Genomic DNA, 24,276 nt, shown 5'->3' with positions numbered 1-24,276 from the left:
CCTGAGTTGCTGGGATTACAGGTTTGTACTGCTGTGCTTACTCTGTACTTTTTTTTTTTTTTTTGACCTAAGGGAGGTTTATCACTCAACAACATCCCCATTCTTTTTATTTTTTATTTTGAGACAGAATCTCACTAACTTGCTGAGGGCTGGCCTTAAACTTGCAGTCCTCCTGCCTCAGCCTCCCAAATTACTAGGATTACAGGCATGCACCACTGCAACCAGCTCTGTACCTCTTCTTTAAAAGATATCTTCTTTAAAAGCAGTCGTGCCATAAGCTGCTTGCTTTAATAGAGCTGCCAGGCTTGTGGGACAGGGATCTGCAGTAGAGACGGTGGATGTGCCTGGGTTTCAGCAAAGTATTTGACTGTCTTTTGTGACATATACATGAATAAAATATGATGTGGGAAATAGTATAGTCACACTAATAAATGGTGAATGACCTGGTTCATTGTTTATATATGAATGGACAGCAGACTGGAGAGCAGACTCAAGTGGTGAGCCATGGGACTCTGTTCTATTAAGTAGTTATATCACTGATTTCATTGAGGTCATTGATAAGTACCAAGCAAATTGGCAGATTAAATGAAGCTTGAAGACATACTGATATGTTAGATGAAAGAATTGGAGATATAAAAAAATGATCTCAATGGGCTAGAGCAATGGTTAAATCTGTGTTGATAAAAATTAACATGGGGCTAGTGGTATAGTGCAGTTTAGAGCACTTGTCTGCCATGTACACGGCAGTAGGTTCGATCCCTAGCATCACAAAAAACAAACAAAAAAAAGGGAATAGTGTATAGGTCAACAATTAGAACCAAAAACCAACTGTAAAATCCAAGGTGCAATACTTAGCCATACTAAGCAATTTAAAGCCTAGGAGCTAATTTAAATTTTGTGAGTCAAAAGTACAACATCTATGTCCCAGAAGAGAATTGATTCAGTAAATACTATGTCCTATAAAGGCCCTGTGTGTGAGGAAACATGTTCAAAACACAGCCCCCGCGTTGGGGAGCACACAGTTTAGTTGTATATAGCATGGTAGTGAAGAACAGGGACTCTGGAATGAGACTACTTGAATCTAAAACCTCACTCTATCTGTGAGGGAGCTTTTCTCTTTCCTGTTGCCATTTGAGGTTTGATCTTTGGGTATTGAGGCCGTTTGTCTTTGTAAATACAAACCGTGTTTACTTTCTCCAGTTTTCTGTTAATGGCAAAAGAATGAAAGTGAATGAAGTTTTACTGATTTTTGAGAGGGAGAAAAAAAAAACCTCACTCTATCTCTTACTAGTTCTTAGTTTCCTAATCTGTAAATGGGAATAATAATAACTCCTACATTGCAAACCTTAAAACACACATAAAACTGACTAGTGCATTGCATTTTGTGCACATAGTAAGTACACAATAGGTATCTGCAGCTCTTATTAATATTCTTTTTGTTGCTCATACTTTCACCCACTCTGAGAGATATACTTTGATGGATCATTTGCCCAGAGATAATCTGGGCTCATGTTGTAGTAAGAAGTCCTAACAACTAGGGCCTGACACATTGGCCCACAGATATTCGATCATTACAAAAGATTGGAAAACATGGTTGAGGATACAAAATTGGGATTATCCTGGAAAGCCTGTGAAGGCTGATCTTGATTCTTTGGCTCTTTATTTAATGTGTGATACTTTCCTTGAGCCTTGCCCCTAATTACATCACCTCTTGTCTGGGCCCACTACTGATTTTAACCCTTGTCCATCTCAGTCATATTCCCTCTCATCCCAGCTAGCTGTGACCTGCTTTGCTTTAACTGTCATCTGAAATTAAACCCTACTTGGTACATAGTTGGGACTCAGTAACATTGGGGTAGTAAGACAGATTAATAGATAGTCATATAGGTGAGTACCCACATGACTTAGGGGATTGTGTACCAGATTTGGACCTAAGCTGTTCTGGATTTAAATCTTGGTTCCTATACTTATTTAATATGTACACTGGATAACTCATATTATCTTTCTGAACCTCAGTTTACTTATTTATAAAATGGGACTAGCATCTCATTGCAAGTTGTTATGAAGATCTGAAGTAGTCAATGTAAAGCATCTAATACATATGGCTGCTTTATGGTTATGAATGATTATTGATTTTGAAGTAATATAAGATTTTTATCCTCATTTGAGGAAATTGAACCACATTGTTACACAGGTACCTTATCTGCTACCTAATCTTTAATTTGTTTCCTAAGGAAGCTGACTTTAAAAAGAAAACTGTTCTCCCTGCCCTGTCTTCCCCCAGCTCCGGCCCCCATGCCACAGGGCCACTAGAATTAACACAAGCCATACTTTGGTCAGGCCACCCAGCTTTCCTGACCAGCCAATAGACCAGGTTACTGAATGAGCTACAGCTCATTTGACTTTCCAGCAAAGCTCCTCAACTGTGACCTCTTGGCTTCTTCTCATTGAGGTGTGCACTGGGTTGAGAATAGGTCACTCTTTGTCTTCAGGCCTGTGACACTCATCACAGTGACCCTGTGCTTTAGATGTGGGGGTGGGGAAGGGGAGGAGGAGGAGAAGCATCTTCCGAAGCTCAACATTGTGTGGGGGACGACCTGGAGCTGGGATCACTGCCCTCCTTGCTTCACCAACTCCAGCTGCTTGCCAGCCGTCTTTGACACGTGCCTGGCCCAGCACTGACCTCAGCTCACACCACAGGCTTCCTTGCTCTTCTCCAAACAATGTGAAGACCCCAAGACCCTGTGGCCACTGAGAGCAGAAAGCCTTAACATCGATCCGTGTAACTGCCCTCCAATGCATTGGGACCCCTGCTTGTCCTGAAAGGAGAGCTCATCGAGGTCAGTGCCAGTCAGCCTTCCTACATGTGCTTCCACTTCTAATCTAGTTACAGCCTAATCAACAAATTAATTGGCTGCGGCTCCAAAGGGAGTTCCTTGATTCTCAGGAGCTGCCCCTTAGGAACCATCCTCCTGTTCTTATTCTCAGTTTTGTCTGGGAATTTCCTGTAGCCCAGGAGAGGAAGTTGGAGTTTTCACAGCTAACTACCTTGCTTAGTTTGGACCTTCAGATGGGAGAAGACTGGGCAAGGCAAAGACAGTTTTCTTCCACCTTCCTTACCCACCTCATTTCCTATCAAAAAAAAAAAAAAAAAAAAGATTTCATTTATTTATCTTTCATTCATTCAGTCATGCAGAAAACATCTATTGCCTGCTTTCTGTGATCCATGTGCTGGGCAAGGAGCTGAGAGATAAATTTGAGGCACAGATTTTGCCCCATAGTGTAGTATAGGAAAACTAATAATAGTAAACAGGCAATCATGATACAACACCATGAAGGTGAGTACTGGGTATTGTGCAGAGGAAGGCTGGGAGTCAGAAGGCTCAGTTGCATTGATGATGTCAGTAAGGAGCTCTGAAGGTGAATGAGCACCAACCAGTGTCTTGGTATACTTCAAGGAAGGTCATTGTTTTTAACTGGGTCCTTAATTCTTCAGCTCCCAACACCAGATAGGAAGTTTTATAGAGAAACTCCCTAGAAAGAATAACCTTCTGGAACAAATGGTCAAGTTCAATTAATGTATAAATAGAAGGGAATTGGGATTCCTTCATTTATTTATTCATTGATAGATAGATTTTAAGATGTGGTCTTCCTGTGTTGCCCAGGTTGGTTTTAAGCTCCTGCCTCAGCCTCCTAAGAATCTGGGACTACAAGTATGCACCACTGTGCCCTACCATACTGAGTGTTTATTTTATTTTATTTTTGTGGTCCTGGGGATTAAGCCAGGTCCTTGCATGTGCTAAGCAAGCCCCCTCCAACCGGCTACATTCCCAGACTGGGAATCAACCCTTTAAAAAAAAAGAAAAATCATCTAAGCATGTTGCTGCACGTATATCCAGCCTGTTGCTTCTTATGCCGCATTATGTTTCATCGTGTGTTGCTCCCACATTTAATTTATCCATTCCCCCAGTGATAGACACTTCATTGCCTGCAACTCCCCACTGCTGCAAATGCTGTGATGAAGTCTCCTGTGTTACCTTTTGTGGACCTGCATAAGAATTTCTCTGGGAAATAAATACTCAGGAACAGAAGTGCTGGGTCACAGGGTAAGGTCCTTTAACTGATGAAGTTAATTGGCTTTTAGAATGGCTGTACCAGTCTGTATACCCTGACAATGCATGAAGAGTCCCAGATCCCCATGACTTCACCCATACTTGGCACTTTTCAGCTTTCTAACTTTTGTCAATATGTTGGATTTAAAGTAATGTCTCATTATTATTTTAATTTTCATTTCTCTAATAACAAGTGAGTTTGAGAATCTCTTCATCTGCTTAATAATTCATTTTTGGTTTCCTTCTGTGGGAATTGACTCTTCATGTCCTTGTCTCACTTTTTTGTTAAAATCTGAGTTGAAGCAAAGTGCTCCTACTGTCTGTTAGTTATCTGAGAGTTGATAGAGAAGTGAGGGGCAATATAGCATATCTCTTCGACTATGGACATTCTCTGCTTCCCCAACTTAGTAAGGGAAATAGGGCTTGTGGAGAGTAGCCTTTGAAGTTGGTACTGGCATTGGTAGGCATATCTTTGCTGGAGGCCACATCCTACACTGGCTCAGAGAATTGCCAATCTCCCGAAGCCTTTGCACAGTGAGTACCTGTGGAGTAGTTCTATAAGTGGAGATGTTTCCTGTCATGGAAAAACATAATTGAGTGGAATGGTATACTCTGCCTCCTTTAATCTAGCTGTTAAGAACCACAAAAATCTAGTCCTACACCACAGCCCAGTACTAGCTACTCAGATTTAAGATAGTAATACCTAAACCTAATTTGGCAACATGGCAGCCAGTGTGCTGTCACCAGAACAAAGGAGAGGTCACATTTGTCCTTTGGAGAATCACCTCCGATAGCAGTGCCTGCCTACCTTTGTACCTTAGCGTATATTCTTCTTATTGATCCTATGCTCCACATGTCATCCAGGTGGGCTCACTTGTCCATCACTTTTCTCATATACATTTCTTTCTGCAGAAAGCGAAAGAAATCACTTCACTTCCGATGTCTCCTTACTGCTCACTATTGCTCCTGAAGGCTGCTTTTGCTCTTCCTTAACTTCTTGTATCAAGTACATTCCTTGATTTCTGGCTATTTCTTTGGTTTATAATCTACTGTTCTATCTCACTGATCTGAGTTTTTACTCTGTCTTACAGACACCTCAGCAGCCTGGTGTCTGGCTCTTGGTTCTGTTTTGACTGTGAACTTCTTGGTACTTCCTGGTCCAGGCCTACTGCTAAACCTGTTTTTAGTGGTCTTCCTGTATTTTCTCTAACCTTGCTAGCCTCTTACTCTGTTTCTGTGCTAAGGTAGCCCCTAGTTCTAGTGAGGGTCTTTTGGACATCAAAGCTAGTTGTGAATCATAGTCATGCAGTGCTATAGTGTCTCCAAGAAGGCCCTGATCACTTTGGATTAGATGCTTTGTATGTGACGCTGTTGGAGAAAAAACTTACAAGTTATCTTACAAGATGTTTAGTGCCATGGTTGACCTTGGATAGCCACAATTCCTTTAATCCTATCTGTATCCCACAGTGGGGCTGCTGCCTTTTGAATTTTATTAAAAGTGAAGGGAATCTTCTCTAAGGTTACAGAATGAGTCACTATCTGGGATTGCTTACCCTCTTTTTAGCCTCCAAGTTTGTGAAGTGAATTGCCCATTTCCTTTGATTGGGTTAGCAACCCTAGGGCCAATCCTAGTCACTCTCCTCTCCCCATCCTGCCAGACCACTGTCTGCCCTCCAGGACCAAGGGCAGCATATGTGGTTGCTTGGACACAGCTTGCAGCCTGCAAATTGGACAGATGGAATCAATACTCACGAACCTGGAGAGGCACAGGTAGCATAGTTAGTGACATTGTCTGCCTGGAGGGACAGCCTGCCATGGAAAAGGGGTGTGATTGAATGGTGATTGGACACAGCAGCTGAGGATTAACCAAATTATGTCCCTTTGAGTTTAGATTGACAAACTCTTCTCACTTGGATTTTAAAACACATCGACTTGTACAGAATATAGAAGAACTATCCTCTTTAACAAAGGCTGTGCTGGCATGCATCCTGGGAGTGACCTGGTATAGATCTGATGCCATCCATGGCCCAGTTCATGTTGTTTTTGCTGTGATTATGTAGACAAAAGGGAAGACCGCTCACACATACGTGGATGGATGGATGGATGCATGCATCGATAGAGTTTTTTTATGTAACGGGCATGATGGAGCTTTACATACTTCCTTCATAACCTGCTAGGGTAGCATCAGTATCTCTATTATTCTGGTAAAGAAATTGAGACTCAGAGGTCTAGTAACTTGTCCAAGATCACATCATCAGTGAATGATAGAGGTTTGATTTGACTCCATGTCTCTCTATGCTTATTATAAAATGTCATGCTGTCTTTCCAGTTGAAGTGTCTTAGTTCATACTTGCTTGGCTTCCCCACAACCCAAACACAGGGTCAAGTACATAGTGATAATAACTAAAGTTTGTTGAGAGTGGCTATTATATGTCAGGCACTGTTCTAAGCACTCTTTGTGCATTAATACAGCCATATGATAGCTCATGTCTTATTCCTGATCATTACTATGAGGTTATAAAATTATTATTTTCTGATTTCATCATTCCTTCTACAATTATTGGTTGTTATTGTGGTAAGGAAGAGATTTCCCTTCTCCCCATTTATTTAATAATTTATTTTCAGTGTAGATTTATAGAATCTTATTTTACTTGCTGAGTTTTAATTATGATTATATAAATTAAACATATATAATTATAATGGGCTACAATCCATTACTGTCAATCATTTTAATGTTCAAATTGTTCCAGATTTTACAGCTGATGTTCTTCACCTCTGAGTCATACACTGCTTTTAGTTAGTTTGCCTATCTCTATCAACTTTTCTATACCCTTTTGACTTTTAACCTTCTGGGAAACAAAAGACTAATGCCAGTCATAGTCCAAATTGTGTATCCACTAAGAGTAAAGAGCTCCAAGTGAAAACTTGGCACTCTAAATGTGGATTTTAGCTGCTTAGAAACCCTTCTCATTTCCTATTGAGATCTTAATCCATATTCTGAATAAATTACCTGTGAAAGTAATTTTTTAATCCTTTCAGGTAAGGTAAATAAACACAGGAGACACCTAAGTATGTTAAATTGAATGCAGAATAACCACAGTAATTTAGTAACATTTAGCACTTAGCAGAACCCTTAAATATGCTTACTCTTTTTAACCTAGAACTTTTATCTCATAGTCGTTTATCCAAAGGAAATAATCAGAGATATTGTGTCATTGGAATATTAAAAGCAATGTTTTATAATAGGGGATTGGTTAAATAATGTAAAGGATGATCTTATAGTGGAATACTATGTAGCCATGTAAAACAATGTTGTTGACATAATACATGGAGGAGTGTGTGTGCTTAGAGAGAAAGTTTATGTGCAATCCCAATTTTGTAAAGAAATATTCATTGAAAAACTAGAAGAATGTTATATATTCTAAAACATTTCTTTTGGTTATCAATATTTTATGGTTTATTAGAGTGAACATGAACTTTTTTTTATTTGAGAGAGAAAAAGAAAAGTATTAGCCAGGAACATTACAGATTACAAGAAAAAAGAAGGGAAGCTACATACGTGGAGCACTTCTTAGGCCAAGCACTGTGACCCTGTGGAGTCCCTGCCTCTGGTTTTATTCCTTTATAGTTCATTCTCAGAAAGCCACTGGAATGATTTTTTTTCTAATTGCAAAGTTTGGGAAGAAATATACCACACTACAAATATCGTTATTCTTAGAATTTAAATTAAAGAGATGGATAAAAGGGGAGACCTTCATTTTTAATTTTGACATTTCAATATGTCTGAATTTTATATATATATATATATATATTTTTTTTTTTATAATGGGGAATAAAATATATGTGATCTTGTCACTTCTACCTTCAGGGGCTCACCTCATTTCCCACTGTTATTCTTACCTTCTCAACTCCAGTTCCCTCCTTCAGTAAAGCTTTGTGATCTTTTGCCTCCAGGATTTATTGAGTCCTTCCACTTTACCTTCTGACTAGCTACTTCAAGCCTTAAAGTCCACTTCCTCTGGGAGGCCTTCCTTCCTTCCATTTGTTTGTTTTTCTTTCTTTTTTTTTTTTTTTTTGCCAGGGTGCGGTGAGGGAGTTAAAGGGTTTCACTATGTTGTCCAGGCTGGCCTGAAAGTCCTGGGTTCTGGGCTCAAGTGATCCTCCTATCTCAGCCTCCTGCGTATCTGGAACTACAGGCACCTGGCTACTCATTTTTTTTTTTTTTAATTAACAAAAATTATATATATTCATTATATACATGTTTTAAAATATGTTTATATTGTAGAATGGTTAAATTGAGCCAATTAACTTGTATTAATTACCTACTTCCCATTTTTTGTGGTGAGAACACTAACATTTAAATATAATACATTGTTATTAACTCACCATTTTGTACCTGTTGTACATCATGAGATCTCTTGAACTTATTCCAGCTATCTAACTGAAATTTTGTATCCTTTGACCAACATCTCTCAAATTCCCCACCCCCAGCCCCAGCTTCTGGTAACCACCATTCTATACTGCTTCTTTGGGTTTGTTTTACATTCCACATATAAGATCATGTGGTATTTTTTTCCTGTGCCTGGCTTGTTTTCACTTGACATTAAGTCCTCCAGATTCACCCTTGGTGTCACAAATAGGATTTTCTTATTAAAGGCAGAATGGCAATACATGTACACCATATTTTCTTTATCCAATCATCTGTTGATGGGCTCTTAAGATGATTCTGTAGCTTGGCTTCTGTGAATGTAGGAGTACAGATATCTTTTCAACATACCAATTTCATTTCCCTTCAATATATACGTAGTAATAAGACTGCTGATTCATGTGGTTGTTCTGTTTCTAGTTTTTGAGGAATCTCCATGTTTTCCATAAATGACTATTCTTTTACTAGGGTACTATCTCAGTGAATTTTAATTTGCCTTTTCTTGATGATTAGTAGTGTTGAACATTTTTTCATAAGCCTGTTGGCTATTTTGTATATCTTCTTTTGAGAAAAATCTTTTGTGGTCTTTTTTTTTTTTTAATTATTGTAAACAAATGGGATACATGTTGTTTCTCTGTTTGTACATGGCGTAAGGGCATACCATTTGTGTAATCATAAATTTACATAGGGTAATGTTGTTTGATTCATTCTGTTATTTTTTTCCCCTTCCCCCCCACCCCTTCCACCCCTCTTTTCCCTCTATACAGTCCTTCCTTCCTCCATTCTTGCCCCCCTCCCTAACCCTAACTCTAACCCTAACACTAACCCCTCCCACCCCCCATTATGTGTCATCATCCACTTATTAGCAATATCATTCATCCATTGGTTTTTTGAGATTGGCTTATCTCACTTAGCATGATATTCTCCAGTTTCACACATTTGCCTGCAAATGCCATAATTTTATCATTCTTTATGGCTGAGTAATATTCCATTGTGTATATATATACCACATTTTCTTTATCCATTCATCAATTGAAGGACATCTAGGTTGGTTCCACAACCTGGCTATTGTGAACTGAGCAGCTATGAACATTGATGTGGCTGTATCTCTGTAATATGCTGATTTTAAGTCCTTTGGGTATAGGCCAAGGAGTGGGATAGCTGGGTCAAATGGTGGTTCCATTCCAAGTTTTCTAAGGAGTCTCCACACTGCTTTCCAGAGTGGCTGCACTAATTTGCAGCCCCACCAGCAATGTATGAGTGTACCTTTCTCCCCACATCCTTGCCAACACCTGTTGTTGCTTGTATTCTTGATAATCGCCATTCTAATTGGGGTGAGATGGAATCTTAGGGTGGTTTTGATTTGCATTTCTCTTATTACTAGAGATGTTGAACATTTTTCCATAAGTTTGTTGATTGCTTGTATATCTTCTTCTGTGAAGTGTCTATTCATTTCCTTAGCCCATTTGTCAATTGGATTATTTGCATTCTTGGTGTAGAGTTTTTTGAGTTCTTTATAGATTCTGGAGATTAGCGCTTTATCTGAAGTATGACTGGCAAAGATTTTCTCCCACTCTGTAGGCTCTTTCTTCGCATTGCTGATAGTTTTCTTTGCTGAGAGAAAGCTTTTTAGTTTGAATCTATCCCAGTTATTAATTCTTGCTTTTATTTCTTGTGCTATGGGAGTCCTGTTGAGGAAGTCTGGTCCTAAGCCGACATGTTGAAGCTCTGCACCTACTTTTTCTTCTATAAGATGCAAGGTCTCTGGTCTGATTCCGAGATCCTTAATCCATTTTGAGTTTAGTTTCGTGCATGGTGAGAGATACGGGTTTAGTTTCATTCTGTTGCATATGGATTTCCAATTCTCCCAGCACCATTTGTTGAAGAGGCTATCTTTTCTCCATTTCATATTTTTGGCCCCTTTGTCTAGTATGAGAAAATTGTATTTATTTGGGTTTGTGTCCGTGTCCTCTATTCTGTACCATTGATCCACCTTTCTATTTTGGTACCAATACCATGCCGTTTTTGTTACTATTGCTTTGTAGTAGAGTTGAAGATCTGGTATTGCGATACCCGCTGCTTCACTCTTTCTGCCAAGGATTGCTTTAGCTATTCTGGGTTTTTTATTCTTCCAGATGAATTTCATAATTGCTTGCTCTATTTCTGTAAGGTACATCATTGGGATTTTCATTGGAATTGCATTGAATCTGTATAGCACTTTTGGTAGTATGGCCATTTTGACAATATTAATTCTTCCTATCCAAGAACATGGGAGATCTTTCCATCTTCTAAGGTTTTCTTTAATTTCTTTCTTTAGTGTTCTGTAGTTCTCATTGTAGAGGTCTTTCACCTCTTTTGTGAGATTGATTCCCAAGTATTTTATTTTTTTCGAAGCTTATTGTGAATGGGGTAGTTTTCCTGATTTCTCTTTCTGAAGATTCATCGCTTATGTATAAAAATGCCTCAGATTTATGTGCATTGATCTTATATCCCGCTACTTTACTGAATTCACTTATGAGATCTAAAAGTTTTCTGGTGGAATTTCCTGGTTCCTCTAAGTATACAATCATATCATCAGCAAATAGGAATAGTTTGAGTTCTTCTTTTCCAATTCGTATCCCTTTAATTTCTTTGGTCTGTCTAATTGCTCTGGCTAGAGTTTCAAGGACGATATTGAATAGAAGTGGTGAAAGAGGGCATCCCTGCCTTGTTCCAGTTTTTAGAGGGAATACTTTCAGTTTTTCACCATTTAGAATGATATTAGCCATGGGCTTAGCGTAGATGGCCTTTACAATGTTAAGGAATGTTCCCACTATCCCTATTTTTTTCTAGTGTTTTGAGCATGAAGGGGTGCTGTATTTTATCAAATGCTTTTTCTGCATCTATCGAAATAATCATGTGATTCTTGACTTTCAGTCTGTTGATATGGTGAATGACATTTATTGATTTCCTGATGTTGAACCAACCTTGCATCCCTGGGATGAAACCCACTTGATCATGGTGCACTATCTTTTTAATATGTTTTTGTATGCGATTTGCTAAAATTTTGTTGAGAATTTTTGCGTCGATGTTCATTAAGGATATTGGTCTGAAATTTTCTTTCCTCGATGTGTCTCTGTCTGGTTTAGGTATCAGGGTAATATTGGCTTCATAGAATGAGTTTGGGAGGGTTCCCTCCTCTTCTATTTTATGGAATACTTTGAGAAGTATTGGAATGAGCTCTTCTTTAAAGGCTTTGTAGAACTCGGCTGAGAACCCATCTGATCCTGGACTTTTCTTTGTTGGTAGGCTATTGATGACTTCTTCTATTTCATTACTTGAAATTGGTCTATTTAAATTGTGTATGTCCTCCTTGTTCAGTTTAGGCAATTCATATGTCTCTAGAAACCTGTTGATGTCTTCAAAATTTTCTATTTTGTTGGAGTATAGATTTTCAAAATAGCTTCTAATTATGTTTTGTATTTCAGTCGTGTCTGTTGTGATATTTCCTTGTTCATTCCGAATTTTAGTGATTTGGGTTTTCTCTCGTCTTCTCTTTGTTCGTGTGGCTAAAGGTTTATCAATTTTGTTTATTTTTTCGAAGAACCAACTATTTATTTTGTCAATTTTTTGTATTGTTTCTTTTGTTTCAATTTCGTTGATTTCAGCTCTGAGTTTAACTATTTCCTGTCTTTTACTACTTTTGGTGTTGGTCTGTTCTTCTTTTTCTAGGGCTTTGAGCTGTAGTGTTAGGTCATTTATTTTTTGAGTTTTACTTCTTTTATTAAATGCGCTCCATGAAATAAATCTTCCTCTAAGTACTGCTTTCATAGTGTCCCAGAGATTTTGATATGATGTTTCTTTGTTCTCGTTTACCTCTAAGAATTTTTTAATTTCCTTCCTAATATCTTCTGTTATCCATTCATCATATAAAAGCATATTGTTTAATCTCCAGGTGTTGGAGTAGTTTCTGTTTTTTACTCTTTCATTTATTTTTAACTTCAATCCATTATGATCTGATAGAATACAAGGTAGTGTCTCTATCTTCTTGTATTTGCTGACATTAGCTTTGTGGCATAATATATGGTCTATTTTAGAGAAGGATCCATGTGCTGCTGAGAAGAAAGTGTATTCGCTCTTGGTTGGATGGTATATTCTATAAATGTCTGTTAAGTCTAAATTATTGATTGTGTTATTGAGATCTATGGTTTCTTTGTTCAATTTTTGTTTGGAAGATCTGTCCAGTGGTGAGAGAGGCGTGTTAAAATCACCTAGTATTATTGTGTTATGGTCTATTTGGTTTCTAAAATTGAGAAGGATTTGTTTAACATACATGGATGAGCCACTGTTTGGGGCATAGATGTTTATGATTGTTATATCTTGCTGATTTATGCTTCCCTTAAGCAGTATGAAATGTCCTTCTTTATCCCTTCTGACTAACATTGGCTTGAAGTCCACATTATCTGAAATGAGGATGGATACTCCAGCTTTTTTGCTGAGTCCATATGCATGGTATATTTTTCCCCATCCTTTCACCTTTAGTCTATGGGTATCTCTTTCTATGAGGTGAGTCTCTTGCAGGCAACATATTGTTGGATCTTTCTTTTTAATCCAATCTGCTAGTCTATGTCTTTTGATTGATGAATTCAGGCCATTAGCATTCAGGGTTATTATTGAGATATGATTTGTATTCCCGGTCATTTGGTTCATATTTAAAATTTTATTTATTTATTTATTTATTTATTTTTTGACACATCTTGGTTCCTCCTTTATTTGACAGTTCCTTTAGGGTAATTCCTCCCTTTGCTGATATGCTTCTTTGTTTTTTATCTCTTCCTCATGAAATATTTTGCTGAGAATGTTCTGTAATGCTGGCTTTCTTTTTGTAAATTCTTTTAGCTTTTGTTTATCATGGAATGATTTTATTTCATCGTCAAATTTGAAGGTAAGTTTTGCTGGGTATAAGATTCTTGGTTGGCATCCATTTTCTTTCAGAGCTTGAAAAATGTTGTTCCAGGCCCTTCTAGCTTTTAGGGTCTGGATTGAAAAATCTGCTGATATCCGTATTGGTTTCCCCCTGAATGTAATTTGGTTCTTTTCTCTCACAGCCTTTAAAATTCTGTCTTTATTTTGTATGTTAGGTATTTTCATTATAATGTGCCTTGGTGTGGGTCTGTTGTAATTTTGTGTATTTGGAGTCCTATAAGCCTCTTGGACTTGATTTTCCATTTCGTTCTTCAGATTTGGGAAATTTTCTGATATTATTTCATTGAATAGATTATTCATTCCTTTGGTTTGTTTCTCTAAGCCTTCCTCAATCCCAATAATTCTCAAATTTGGCCTTTTCATGATATCCATAGTTCTTGCAGATTCTGTTCATGATTTCTTACCATCTTCTCTGTTTGTTCAACTTTGCTTTCGAGGTTAAATATTTTGTCTTCAATATCTGAAGTTCTGTCTTCCAGGTGTTCTATCCTATTGGTTATGCTTTCTATGGAGTTCTTAATTTGGTTTATTGTTTCCTTCATTTCAAGGATTTCTGTTTGGTTTTTTTTCAATATCTCTAACTCTTTATTGAAATGATCTTTTGCTTCCTGTATTTGCTCTTTCAACTGTCGATTGGTGCTATCATTCAATGCCTGCATTTGCTCTTTCATCTCCTCATTCAATGCCTGCATTTGCTCTTTCATCTCATCATTCAATGCCTGCATTTGCTCTTTTATCTCATCGTTTGCTTCCCTAATCATTTTAATTATGTACATTCTGAACTCCCTTTCTGTCATTTCTTCTGCCATGCTGTCGTTGGATTTTATTGATGTAACATCTAGATTTGTTTGGGGCATTTTCTTCCCTTGTTTTCTCATATTGTTCAGGAATCAGTGGGTCATTAAGATATTGCAGATTTCCTCTATCGACTTATAATGTCCCTGAAGATTGCTAGTATATCCCCTCTTATCCTTCAGTAGCCTGAAGTCTTGGAGGAAGTTGATAATGCGGAGCTCCACGAAGAAGCTGCCTCTCTAGGGGTGGTGACCCTCAGGTGGCGTATATTCCCTGCTAGTGGGCAGAGGTGCCTCCACTTGTTGACCAGTGGTCATCCAACGGGGAACTAGGCTGCGGTCTGAGGCAAGTCCTGTCTGTGCCTGTGTGTCTGGTTTTACCGTCCCTGTGGGAAAACCTCACCCGGCAGGGAAGACTCACTCAGTGGGACATCTTGCTTATCAGTTCCCCTCCTAGAGGTTCCCCTCAATCTACAACTACCGCCTGGGCTAGGCTGTCTTCCTCTGCAACGTTCCCAGGGGCCTGGACCTACCTCCTGGGCCTGGGAGCCTCACCCTTCGCAGGCGAGTCTCCTTAGGCTGCCTCTCCCAGAGAATCTGCCCGCAGTCCTGGAAACTTCGCTCCGCCCCTAGGCGTGTCTCTGTGCGGCTCTTCCAGCAAGAAGCCACCTAGCTCCTGGGACCCTGCTCTGCACCTAATCGCCTGGCTATGCGGCCCCTCCTCTGAGCCGCCACCTGGAGCCCCGTACAATAGCTCCGATACCCAGAGACCCGCCACACACCTCCTCCTCCGGACAGCGGCCGGGTTTCCGACGCAGTCACTAGGAGCCCAAGCACTTCACTTCGCGTCTCCTCCTCCCGCCAACCGCCCGTAGCCCTAGGCAGTCACTCCAAGTCCAAGTGACCCGCCCTGTTCCTCCTCCTCCTCCTTGGGGTAGCCCCCCGGGTGTTCAGGAGCGGTGGCTCCGAGACCAAGTGACCCACCACGCTCCTCCTCCAGGCAGGCCACCGGTGTTCAGGAGCGGTCGGTTTTAGTCCAATCAACTCACCACTTCCCTCTTCCTCTGGCAACCACCTGTGGCTCTGATGCAGTCACTCCTAGACCAAGCGACCCGCCGCACTTCTCTTCTTCCTCCGGGCAACCCCCCGGTGTTCAGGAGCGGTCTCTGAGTTCAAACAGCTCGCCACGCAGCTCCTCCTCTGGCAACCACCTGTGGCTCTGATGCAATCACTCCTAGACCAAGCAACCCACCTCGCTCCTCCTCCAGGCAGGCCACCGGTGTTCTGGAGCGGTCGTTCTGAGTTCAAACAGCTCGCCACACTGCTCCTCCTCTGGCAACTGCCTGTGGCTCTGATGCAGTCACTCCTAGGTCAAGCGACCCACCGCGCTCCTCCTCTTCCTCCGGGCAACCCCCCGGTGTTCAGGAGCGTTCACTCTGAGTTCAAGCAGCTCGCCATGCAGCTCCTCCTCTGGCAACCGCCTGTGGCTCTGATGCAGTCACTCCTAGACCAAGCGACCTGTGCGCTTCTCCTCTTCCTCCCGGCAACCCCCCGGTGTTCAGAAGCGGTCGTTTTGGGTCTAAACAGCTCTCCACGCAGCTCCTCCGCCGGCAGCCGCCCGGAGCCCCAGTGGTTGCTCCGAGTCCAAGCGCTGTGCTCTTTTGTGGTCTTTTGCACATTTTTAATTGGGTTGTATCTTGCTATTGAGTTGTTCCATATATATTTTAGATATTAGTTTTTTTTTTTTTATCGGATGTATGGTTTACAAGTATTCTCACCCATTCTATAGGTTGTCCATTTACTCTGTCAGTTGTTTACTGTGTAGAAGTTTTTAGTTTGATGTAATTTCATTTGTCTGTTTTTGGTTTTGTTGCCTGTTTTTGAGGTCATATAAAAAAATAATTTCCCAGACCAGTTTATGGAGCTTTTCCTCTGTGTTTTCTTTTGGTAGTTTCATAGTTTTAGGTCTTATCAAACTATCAGGTTTTGCTTAATCCATTTTAAGCTGATGTTTTTATATGTTATGGTACAAAGATATCACTTAATTCTGTATGTTGATACTCTGTTTTCGTAATACTATTCTTTGAAGAGATTGTCCTTTCCCCATTGTGTGTTCTTGGCACCTTTGTTGAAAATCAATTGACCATAAATGTGTGTATTTATTTCTAGGGTTTTTATTCTGCTCCATTAGTCTCTGTGTCTGTTTTTATGCCAGTACCATGCTGTTTTTATTACTATAGCTTTGTAATCTACTTCAAGGTTAGATAATGTGATGTCCTTTTTGCTCAAGATTGCTTGGGCTCTTCAGGGTCTTTTGTGGTTTCACACACATTTTAGGATTTTTTTTTTTATCTCTGTGAAAAATATCATTGAAATTTTGATAGGGATTACATTGAATCTGTAGTTCACTGAATAGTATGGACATTTTAAACATATTGATTTTTCTAATCTATGACTATCATATATCTTTCCTTTTTTAGTGTCTTCCATTTCTTTTATCAGTGTTTTATAGTTTTTCAGTATACAAACCTTTCACTTCCTTAAACTTATTCCTAAGTATTTTATTTTTTTAATACTATTGTAAATGGGATCATTTTCTTGATTTCTTTTTTATATGGGTATTAGTGTATAGAAATACTACTGATTACATATTGATTTTGCATCCTGCAACTTTATTGAATTCATTTATTAGTTTTGTTTTTTAGGAATCTTTAGGATTTTCTCTATATACGATCATGTCATCTACAGACAGACAATTTGAATTCTTTCTTCCCAATTTGAGTACCTTTTATTTCTTTTTGTTTCCTAATTGCTCTGGCTAGGTACTGTGTTGAATAGAAGTGGTGAGAATGAGCATTCTTGTTTCTGTTTTTAAGGGAAAAACTTTATCAATGTTTCTTTCACCTTTGACTATGTTAACTATAGATTTGTCATACTTGGCTTATTGTATTTAGGTACATTCCTTCTGTTCCTATTTTGTTGAGAACTTTTATCATGAAAGAATGTTGATTTTTTTTCACATACCTTTTGTTTACCCATTTAGAGCATCTGGGGATTGTCTTTCATTCTGTCAGTTGTGATATATCATTTATATAGATTTGTGTACGTTGAGCCCTCCTTGCATTCCTGGGATAAATCCCACTTGGTCATAGTAAACGACCCTTTTAATGTGCTGTTGAATGTAGTAGTTATTTTATTAAGGATTTTTATATTTATGTTCACCAGAGATATTGGCCTGCAATTTTCTTATGTAAGTATCCTTGTCTGGCTTTGGTATCAGAGTAATGTCGGCCTCATAAAATGAGCCTGGAAGTATTCCCTTTTATTCAGATTCTTGGAGAGTTTAGGAAGTATTGGTATTAATGCTCCTTTAAATATTTGGTAGAATTTGGCAGGAAAGCCATCAGGTTCTGGGCTTTTCTTTAATGGAAGAGTTTTTATTACTGATTCAGTGTTCTTGTTTTTAGTCTGTTCCAATTTTCTATTTCTTCATGATAAGTCTTCATAGATGGAATGTGTCTAAGAATTTATGTTTCTCCTAGGTTATCCAGTTTGTTGGAGTATAATTTTTCATAGTCTTCTCTTATGATCCTTTATATTTCTGTGGTATAAGTTATAATGTCTCCTCTTTCATTTCTGGTTTTATTTATATTGAGTGTTCTCTCTTTTTTGTTTTCTTAGATTTATCAGTTTTACTTGTCTTTTTCAACTCTTTTCATTGACCTTTTCTGTCATTTTTCCAGTCTCTATTCCATTTACTACCCCCCAACCTCCCATCTTTATTATTTCCTTTCTTCTAATTTTGGGCTTAATTTGTTGTTTTTGTTGATCCTTGAGATATAATGTTAGGTTGTTTATTTGAAATCTTTCTCTTCTTTCAATGAGCACATTTATTGCTTATAAACTTCACTCTTAGAACTGTTCTGACTACACCTCATCCATTTTCATTTGTCTCAGTATTTTTTAATTTCTCTTTTATTTTCTTTATTAAACCATTGGTTGTTTAGGAGTATGTTGTTTAATTCATCATGTATTTGTAAATTTTCTGAAATTTCTTCTGTTAATGATTTCTAGTCTTATGGTCTAAACAGATGGTCTAAACAGATACTTGATTTGATTTCAGTCTTCTTAAAGTTGTTGACTTATTTTGTGGCTTAACATGATCTAGCCTAGAGAAATGTTCTGTGTGCACTTTAGAACAATGTGTGTCTTGTTACTATTGGATGGAATGTTCTGTGTATATTTGTTAGGTCTATTTGGTATTAAGTGTAGTTTAAATTCAGTGTTTCCTTATTGATTATCTCAATGATGATCTATCAGTAGGTGAAAGTAAGGTATTTTAAGCCCCCTACTATTATTAAATTATAGTTTATATCTCCCTTTAAGTTTATTAATAGTTACTTCATATACTTAGGTGCTTTGATGTTAGGTGCATATGTATTTATTTATTTATTTTCAATTTTTTTATACCTTTATTTTATATATTTATTTTTATGTGGTGCTGAGGATCAAACCCAGTGCCTTGCACATGCTAGGCAAGTGCTCTACCACTGAGCCACAACCACAGCCCCGCATATGTATTTATAATGGTTAAATCTTTTGATGAATTTACCCCTTTATCATTATATGATAACCTTCTTCGCCTCTTTTTACAGACTTCGGCTTAAAATACATTTTATCTGATATAAGAATAGCTATTCCTACTATATTCTGATTTCTGTTCGCATGAAATATCTTTTTCTGTTCCCCTACCTTCACTCTGTGTGTTCTGCAGGCGAAGTAACACCTTGTACACAACATATGCATAGGTCTCTTTAAAATGCATTTAGTTATTCTTTGTCTTTTGATTGGAGAATTTGATCTATTTACATTCAAGATAATTCTTGGGTTTTTTTTTTTTTTTTGCTTGTTTTGTAGAGTTTTTGTTCCTTTCTTCCTCTCTTGCTGTCTCCTTTGTGATTGTGTGATTTTCTTTAATAGTTTGCTTTGATTTCTTACTTTCTGTCTTTATGTATTTACTATAAGTTTTTACTTTGTGGTTACATTAGGCTTCTATAAAACATATCAGGCTATTTTAAGCTGATTTCAACTTAACTTTGATCATATACACAAACTCTGAGCTTCTATCCCACACCCCCCTCACATACATTTTGGTTTTGATATCATGATTGGCATCTTTTTGTTTTGTATATCCCTTAAATAATTGTAACTATTACTGGCTTTTTTTTTTTTTTTTTTTTTTTTTTTTTTTTGGAGACGGGTAACCAAGGATGAACTCAGAACTCTCAACCACTGAGCCACATCTCCAGCCCTATTTTGTATTTTATTTAGAGACAGGATCTCACTGAGTTGCTTAGCACTTCGCTTTTGTGGAGGCTGGCTTTGAACTCACCATCCTCCTGCCACTGGGATTACAGGCGTGTGCCACTTCAACCAACTGTAACTATTAATGTCTTTAGTAGTTTTTTTTTAACTTTCATACTAAAGATATCAGTGATTTAAACATCACTATTGCAGTATTAAAAGTATTTTAAATTTGTGTACTTATTTTTACCAATGAGTTTTATACTTCATATGTTTTCATGTTATGAATTAGCATCCTTCATTTTCAACTTGAAGAATTCCCTTTAGCATTTCTTATGAGACAAGTCAAGTTGACGTACTAAATCAGCTTTTGTTTGTCTGAAAACGTCTTTATCTCACCTTCATATCTTAGGGGCATCTTTGCTGAGTATGGTTGACAGTTTTTTCCTTCAGCACTTTGAAGTGAGTTTCGTGGTCTTCTTAGTTTTTTTGTTTGTTTGTTTTTGTTTTTTGACCTCATGACTCTTCTTGTGACCTGCAAGGCTTTGGCTGAAAACTCTGCTGTTAACCTTATCGTAACACCTTTATGTATTATTCACTGCCTCTTCTCTTACTGCTTTCAAGATCCTTTCTTTGCCTTTTTTATTTTTCATTTCGTTGTTAGAGATTGACCAAGGGCCTTGCACTTGGTAGGCAAGTGCTCTTTCACTGAGCTACATCCCAGCTGTGTTATTTCTTTAAATGAGCTTTCTACCCAGTTTCTTTCTTTTCTCTTTCTTGAACTATTATAATTTGGCTCTTTTGATCCTGTTCTGTAAATTCTGTAAACTTTCTTCATCCTTTCTTTTTTCTCCTCCATCTTTAAGTTAATAGATTCTTTCTTATGCTTGATCCATTTCGTTGCTGGTGCCCTGTGTTGCATTTTCCATTTCATTCCATTCATTGTAATTTTTTTACTCCAGATTTGATTATTTTAAATTTCAGTGTTAGTGAAATTTTTTTGATAATTTTCTGTTTCATTGTCTTGTTTCTCTGAACAAAATTAATAAAATTAAAAGAAGAGAAAATAATAGTTTCCACCTTTTTGATTTTCACTTAAAATATTTATTTTAAATTCTTTGTCAGGCAAGTCATGAATTTCTACTCCTTTTAGGGTTACTTAGTGGTCCTTTATTTTGTTCCTGATTGTTCCTGATCCTTACGGCCATGAATTGGTGGCTCCACGTTTTTTAAAAATACCTTCGTTTTATTTATTTATTTGTCTTTATGTGATGCTGAGGATTAAACCCAGTGCCTCACACATCCCAGGCAAGCACTCTGTCACAGAGCTGCAGCCTCAACCCAGTGACTGCACATTTGAAGATGTAAAGACTTACACCAATCTTTACAGACAGGCTTTTTCTGGTAAAGCCCTTCTTCAGTCACCTTTTCCAGAGATTCTGGGCAGATCATCTGATGCAGTCCATGGGTAGGCTTGCTGTTGGAGTTCACAGGCAGGCTGACATGGGGCCTGAGTAGGTGTGTAGGACTGGCACCTAGGTCAGTTGGTTGGACCGGGAGCCTATATCTACAGGTCAGTTGGGAGCCTATATCTACAGGGCCTACCCTAAAAACCTGGGTCCACAGGACAGACCTTGTGCTGGGGTGGATCTGGAGCCTAAATCTGCAAGGGCTGACCAGTCACTGGAATGAGCCTGGCACCTGGATCCACAGGAATCTGACCTGGTTCTGGAGTCTAAAGGGTTAGTCCTGGACCCAAGTTCACTGGAACAGGCCTAAACTTGGGTCCACTGGAGCTAGGTCCATGGGGACCAGCCTACAGTCTAGGACTGGTGTGGTGTTGGGCAAGTATGGAGTCTGTTCTACTGAGTCTGGTTTGAAGCCTGGAATCATGGGAGTTAGCCTGGATCATGGGTGTTGGCCTGGATGTGTAGGTGCTAGCCTAAAGGCTGGGTGTGAAGGCTGATCTAGGTTCTGGGACTTCAGGCGAACCTAGTTTCTGTAACCTACGTCCACAAGGGTAGTCCTAGAACCTGGATCCTTTGGGGTTGGGCTAGCACTAGGTTTGCATTCTGGATCTGCTGGAGTGTGGAGCTGCAGTGACCAGCCTGGAGTGTGGGGCTGTAGTGACCAGACTGGGATTGGGAAGGCTTGGTACTTGTGTCTGCTGGTGCTGAGACAGGCCTGAAGTTTTTGGCTGTATGAACCAGCCTGGCTCTGGGCTAGGCTAGAGCCTGGAACTGTAGGGGCTATCCTTACTGTGCTAAGAAAGCATGGAGTGTGGGTTGCACACTGGCCACCTGATAACTAAGGTCATAAGAACTAACCTGGTGTTAGAGCATGCCAGAAGTCCAGGTCCTTGGGGGCCAACTCAATCCTGGCAGCAAAATAGAGCTCTAGGCCACTATGACCCTGGGTTGAGTCTAGAGATTAAATTTGCAAGGTGGTCCTAGTGCCTGAGTCTGTGGGAGCTGTCTGGTACTGGGGCCATGGGTCAGGCCCAGAGTTTAAGTGGCAGGACAGACCTAGATCCTGGGGCTGTGTTATTTGGCTTGGCATCAGGGCATGAAGACTTATCCTGAGGTACTGGCCTTGGAGTCTGGGGCCATGGGGGACTGCCTGGTACTGAGTTTTACTGGAGAGGGCCTGGTTTCGGGGTTCAAGGTAATGTCCAGTGCTCACTTCCCTTTCCTTCCCCCACATGGAAGGTATCTCTCTCCATGATGTGCTGCCTCAATTTGGGAGTGGGTGACAGGAGTAAAGTAAAACTGTCCCTCCTACTTTCTTCAGTGTATCTCTTATTTTTCTGCTATACTCACCTGGTTTTCGTACCTCTTGTGAAATCTATTTTCACAGGTGGATAATAGTTCAAATTGATATTTGGGATGGAGTTAAGGACAGCAGCTCATGCAGCCAGCACTGGAAATCCCTTTTCTGCTCTCTTGGTGACACCCTGGCCTTTCTTGATCCTTTTCTCCTTCTGCACATAGCGTTCTGCACATCTCCCTTTTCTTCTGCATGTAACATTTCTCCCATCACAAACTTTACCACACTTTAATTTTATGCTTTGCTATTTTCTTCCCAGCAGACCGTCAGCCCCATACAAGCATGGGCACCCAGCACCTAGAATTGTGACTAAAACATAGTAGGCATTTGATAAGTATTTGTTGAATGAATAAGTTTGTATCTGATAGTTGTGGAAATTGGGTCTTAGGTGTTGAGTAATTTGTCCCAAGCCTCTGAATGATAAGTTTCAAAACTTACTTTCCTGACTCTATACTACTCGCATGAGCAGAGACAGACTTAGTCCCCAAACATGCCTCCTTGAACCTTTACCACTTTTGATACTTCTGTCTTTCTGGTTTCTTCCAGTGTGGTGCAGGTCCTGCTTGCTGCTGGAGCTGACCCAAACCTTGGGGATGATTTCAGCAGTGTTTACAAGACTGCCAAGGAACAGGCAATCCATTCTTTGGAAGGTAAGCATGGGCTACCCTCTCACTCTGGGAGCTCCTCTCCCATGGCTTCCACCAGTCTTGCTTCGTACAAACACTACCAGCAACTCTGCAAGTCCTTTATCTTTGGGAACTTATGGATAACCCAAAGGTCTTGGAATAGATGCCCTTCACAGTCCCTCTGGCTCTATAATAGGAAACAGAAGCCTGAGTTCTTCACCTAATTGGGGCACATTTCACCTGGTATTCTCCTGAAAGTGCCTCAACTGGGCAGCCTGAGAAGAGTGGACAGTAGAGCAGGTTTCAGTAACTTCACAGAATATATATTTGCTCATCTTTTACTTCCTGCAGACTTATCCTGCCCAAGAACTAAAAAACAGCCTTATTGGTTTCCTTAGCCTCAGAAGCCTCTAAATACTGTGCTGAATACTACTTTTTCAATATGTATAATCCCAGTTTTGGGATTGGCCCCTTGCCTTACTGTGTGATCCAGGGAAAATAGTGAACCTTCTTTGTTCCTTAATGTCTGTGCTTATAAAATGGGTTCATCATGAGTGCCTCTTCTGGAATGTTGTGTGGGTGATTGTTGGAACTTCAGAAGAGGTGGTATGCCAGGGCTGGGCCACCTGTATGTTAGAAGCTCCTGGGCATGTCAGTCCACGTTGCGCCGGTGAGTATTTCTTCCAAAGTGGGGTTGAGAAGAAGATAGTTAGCTTTGACTACACACAGAAACGAGCATTCTACATTTGAATTTATAGTTGTGCAAACTGTCCCCACTTCCTGCCTGTTTTCCTGGCTCATTCAGAGAGACTGAGATTCCCTTGAAACTTCCAGTAGGGCAGCTGAGCAGTGGCTGCTTTAGAGTTGGCAGTGATTCCAGAAAGACAAGACAGCCTTGCTAACTGTCTGAGGGTCAACCTGGACTCTGGGGGAGAGTTAGCCAAGGGGAGCCATGTATTCAGGCCCCAGAGCTGTCAGTGAGACCATCAGACTGACATGGGTGTGTGTGACCCAGAGCAGGAAAGTTACTACTGCCCCTGAAAGTTTCTCAAATCAGTGCATGAGGGGAGTTCCAAGAGCATGAGGGCACTGCTGCCTCGGTGAAGTGTACAGTCACCCTCCTTCATCTCTCTGCCTCTCTACTTCTCTAAACCTGATCCTTGTGTCAAGATTTCATTGCAGAGGTGACATCTTACACAAAGACTTCCTTGTCCTAGTCAATA

At 39.5% G+C, this 24,276-nt stretch overlaps 1 protein-coding gene across 2 annotated transcripts in view; it reads left to right on the top strand.

Annotated features, from left to right (window-relative positions):
• Positions 1 to 24,276, top strand: part of Clpb (caseinolytic mitochondrial matrix peptidase chaperone subunit B) — a 142,191-nt gene that overhangs the window by 36,439 nt on the left and 81,476 nt on the right. For both annotated transcript variants that reach the window (XM_047516746.1, XM_047516747.1), the window contains exon 4: positions 22,974 to 23,077. In XM_047516746.1, coding sequence (XP_047372702.1) covers positions 22,974 to 23,077 — 104 coding nt within the window. The remainder of the gene's footprint in view (positions 1 to 22,973; positions 23,078 to 24,276) is intronic.

The sequence above is a fragment of the Sciurus carolinensis genome, chromosome 11 (genome assembly GCF_902686445.1).
Source record: "Sciurus carolinensis chromosome 11, mSciCar1.2, whole genome shotgun sequence".
Classification (NCBI taxonomy): domain Eukaryota; kingdom Metazoa; phylum Chordata; class Mammalia; order Rodentia; family Sciuridae; genus Sciurus; species Sciurus carolinensis.
This window is presented reverse-complemented; position numbering and strand designations above follow the sequence as displayed.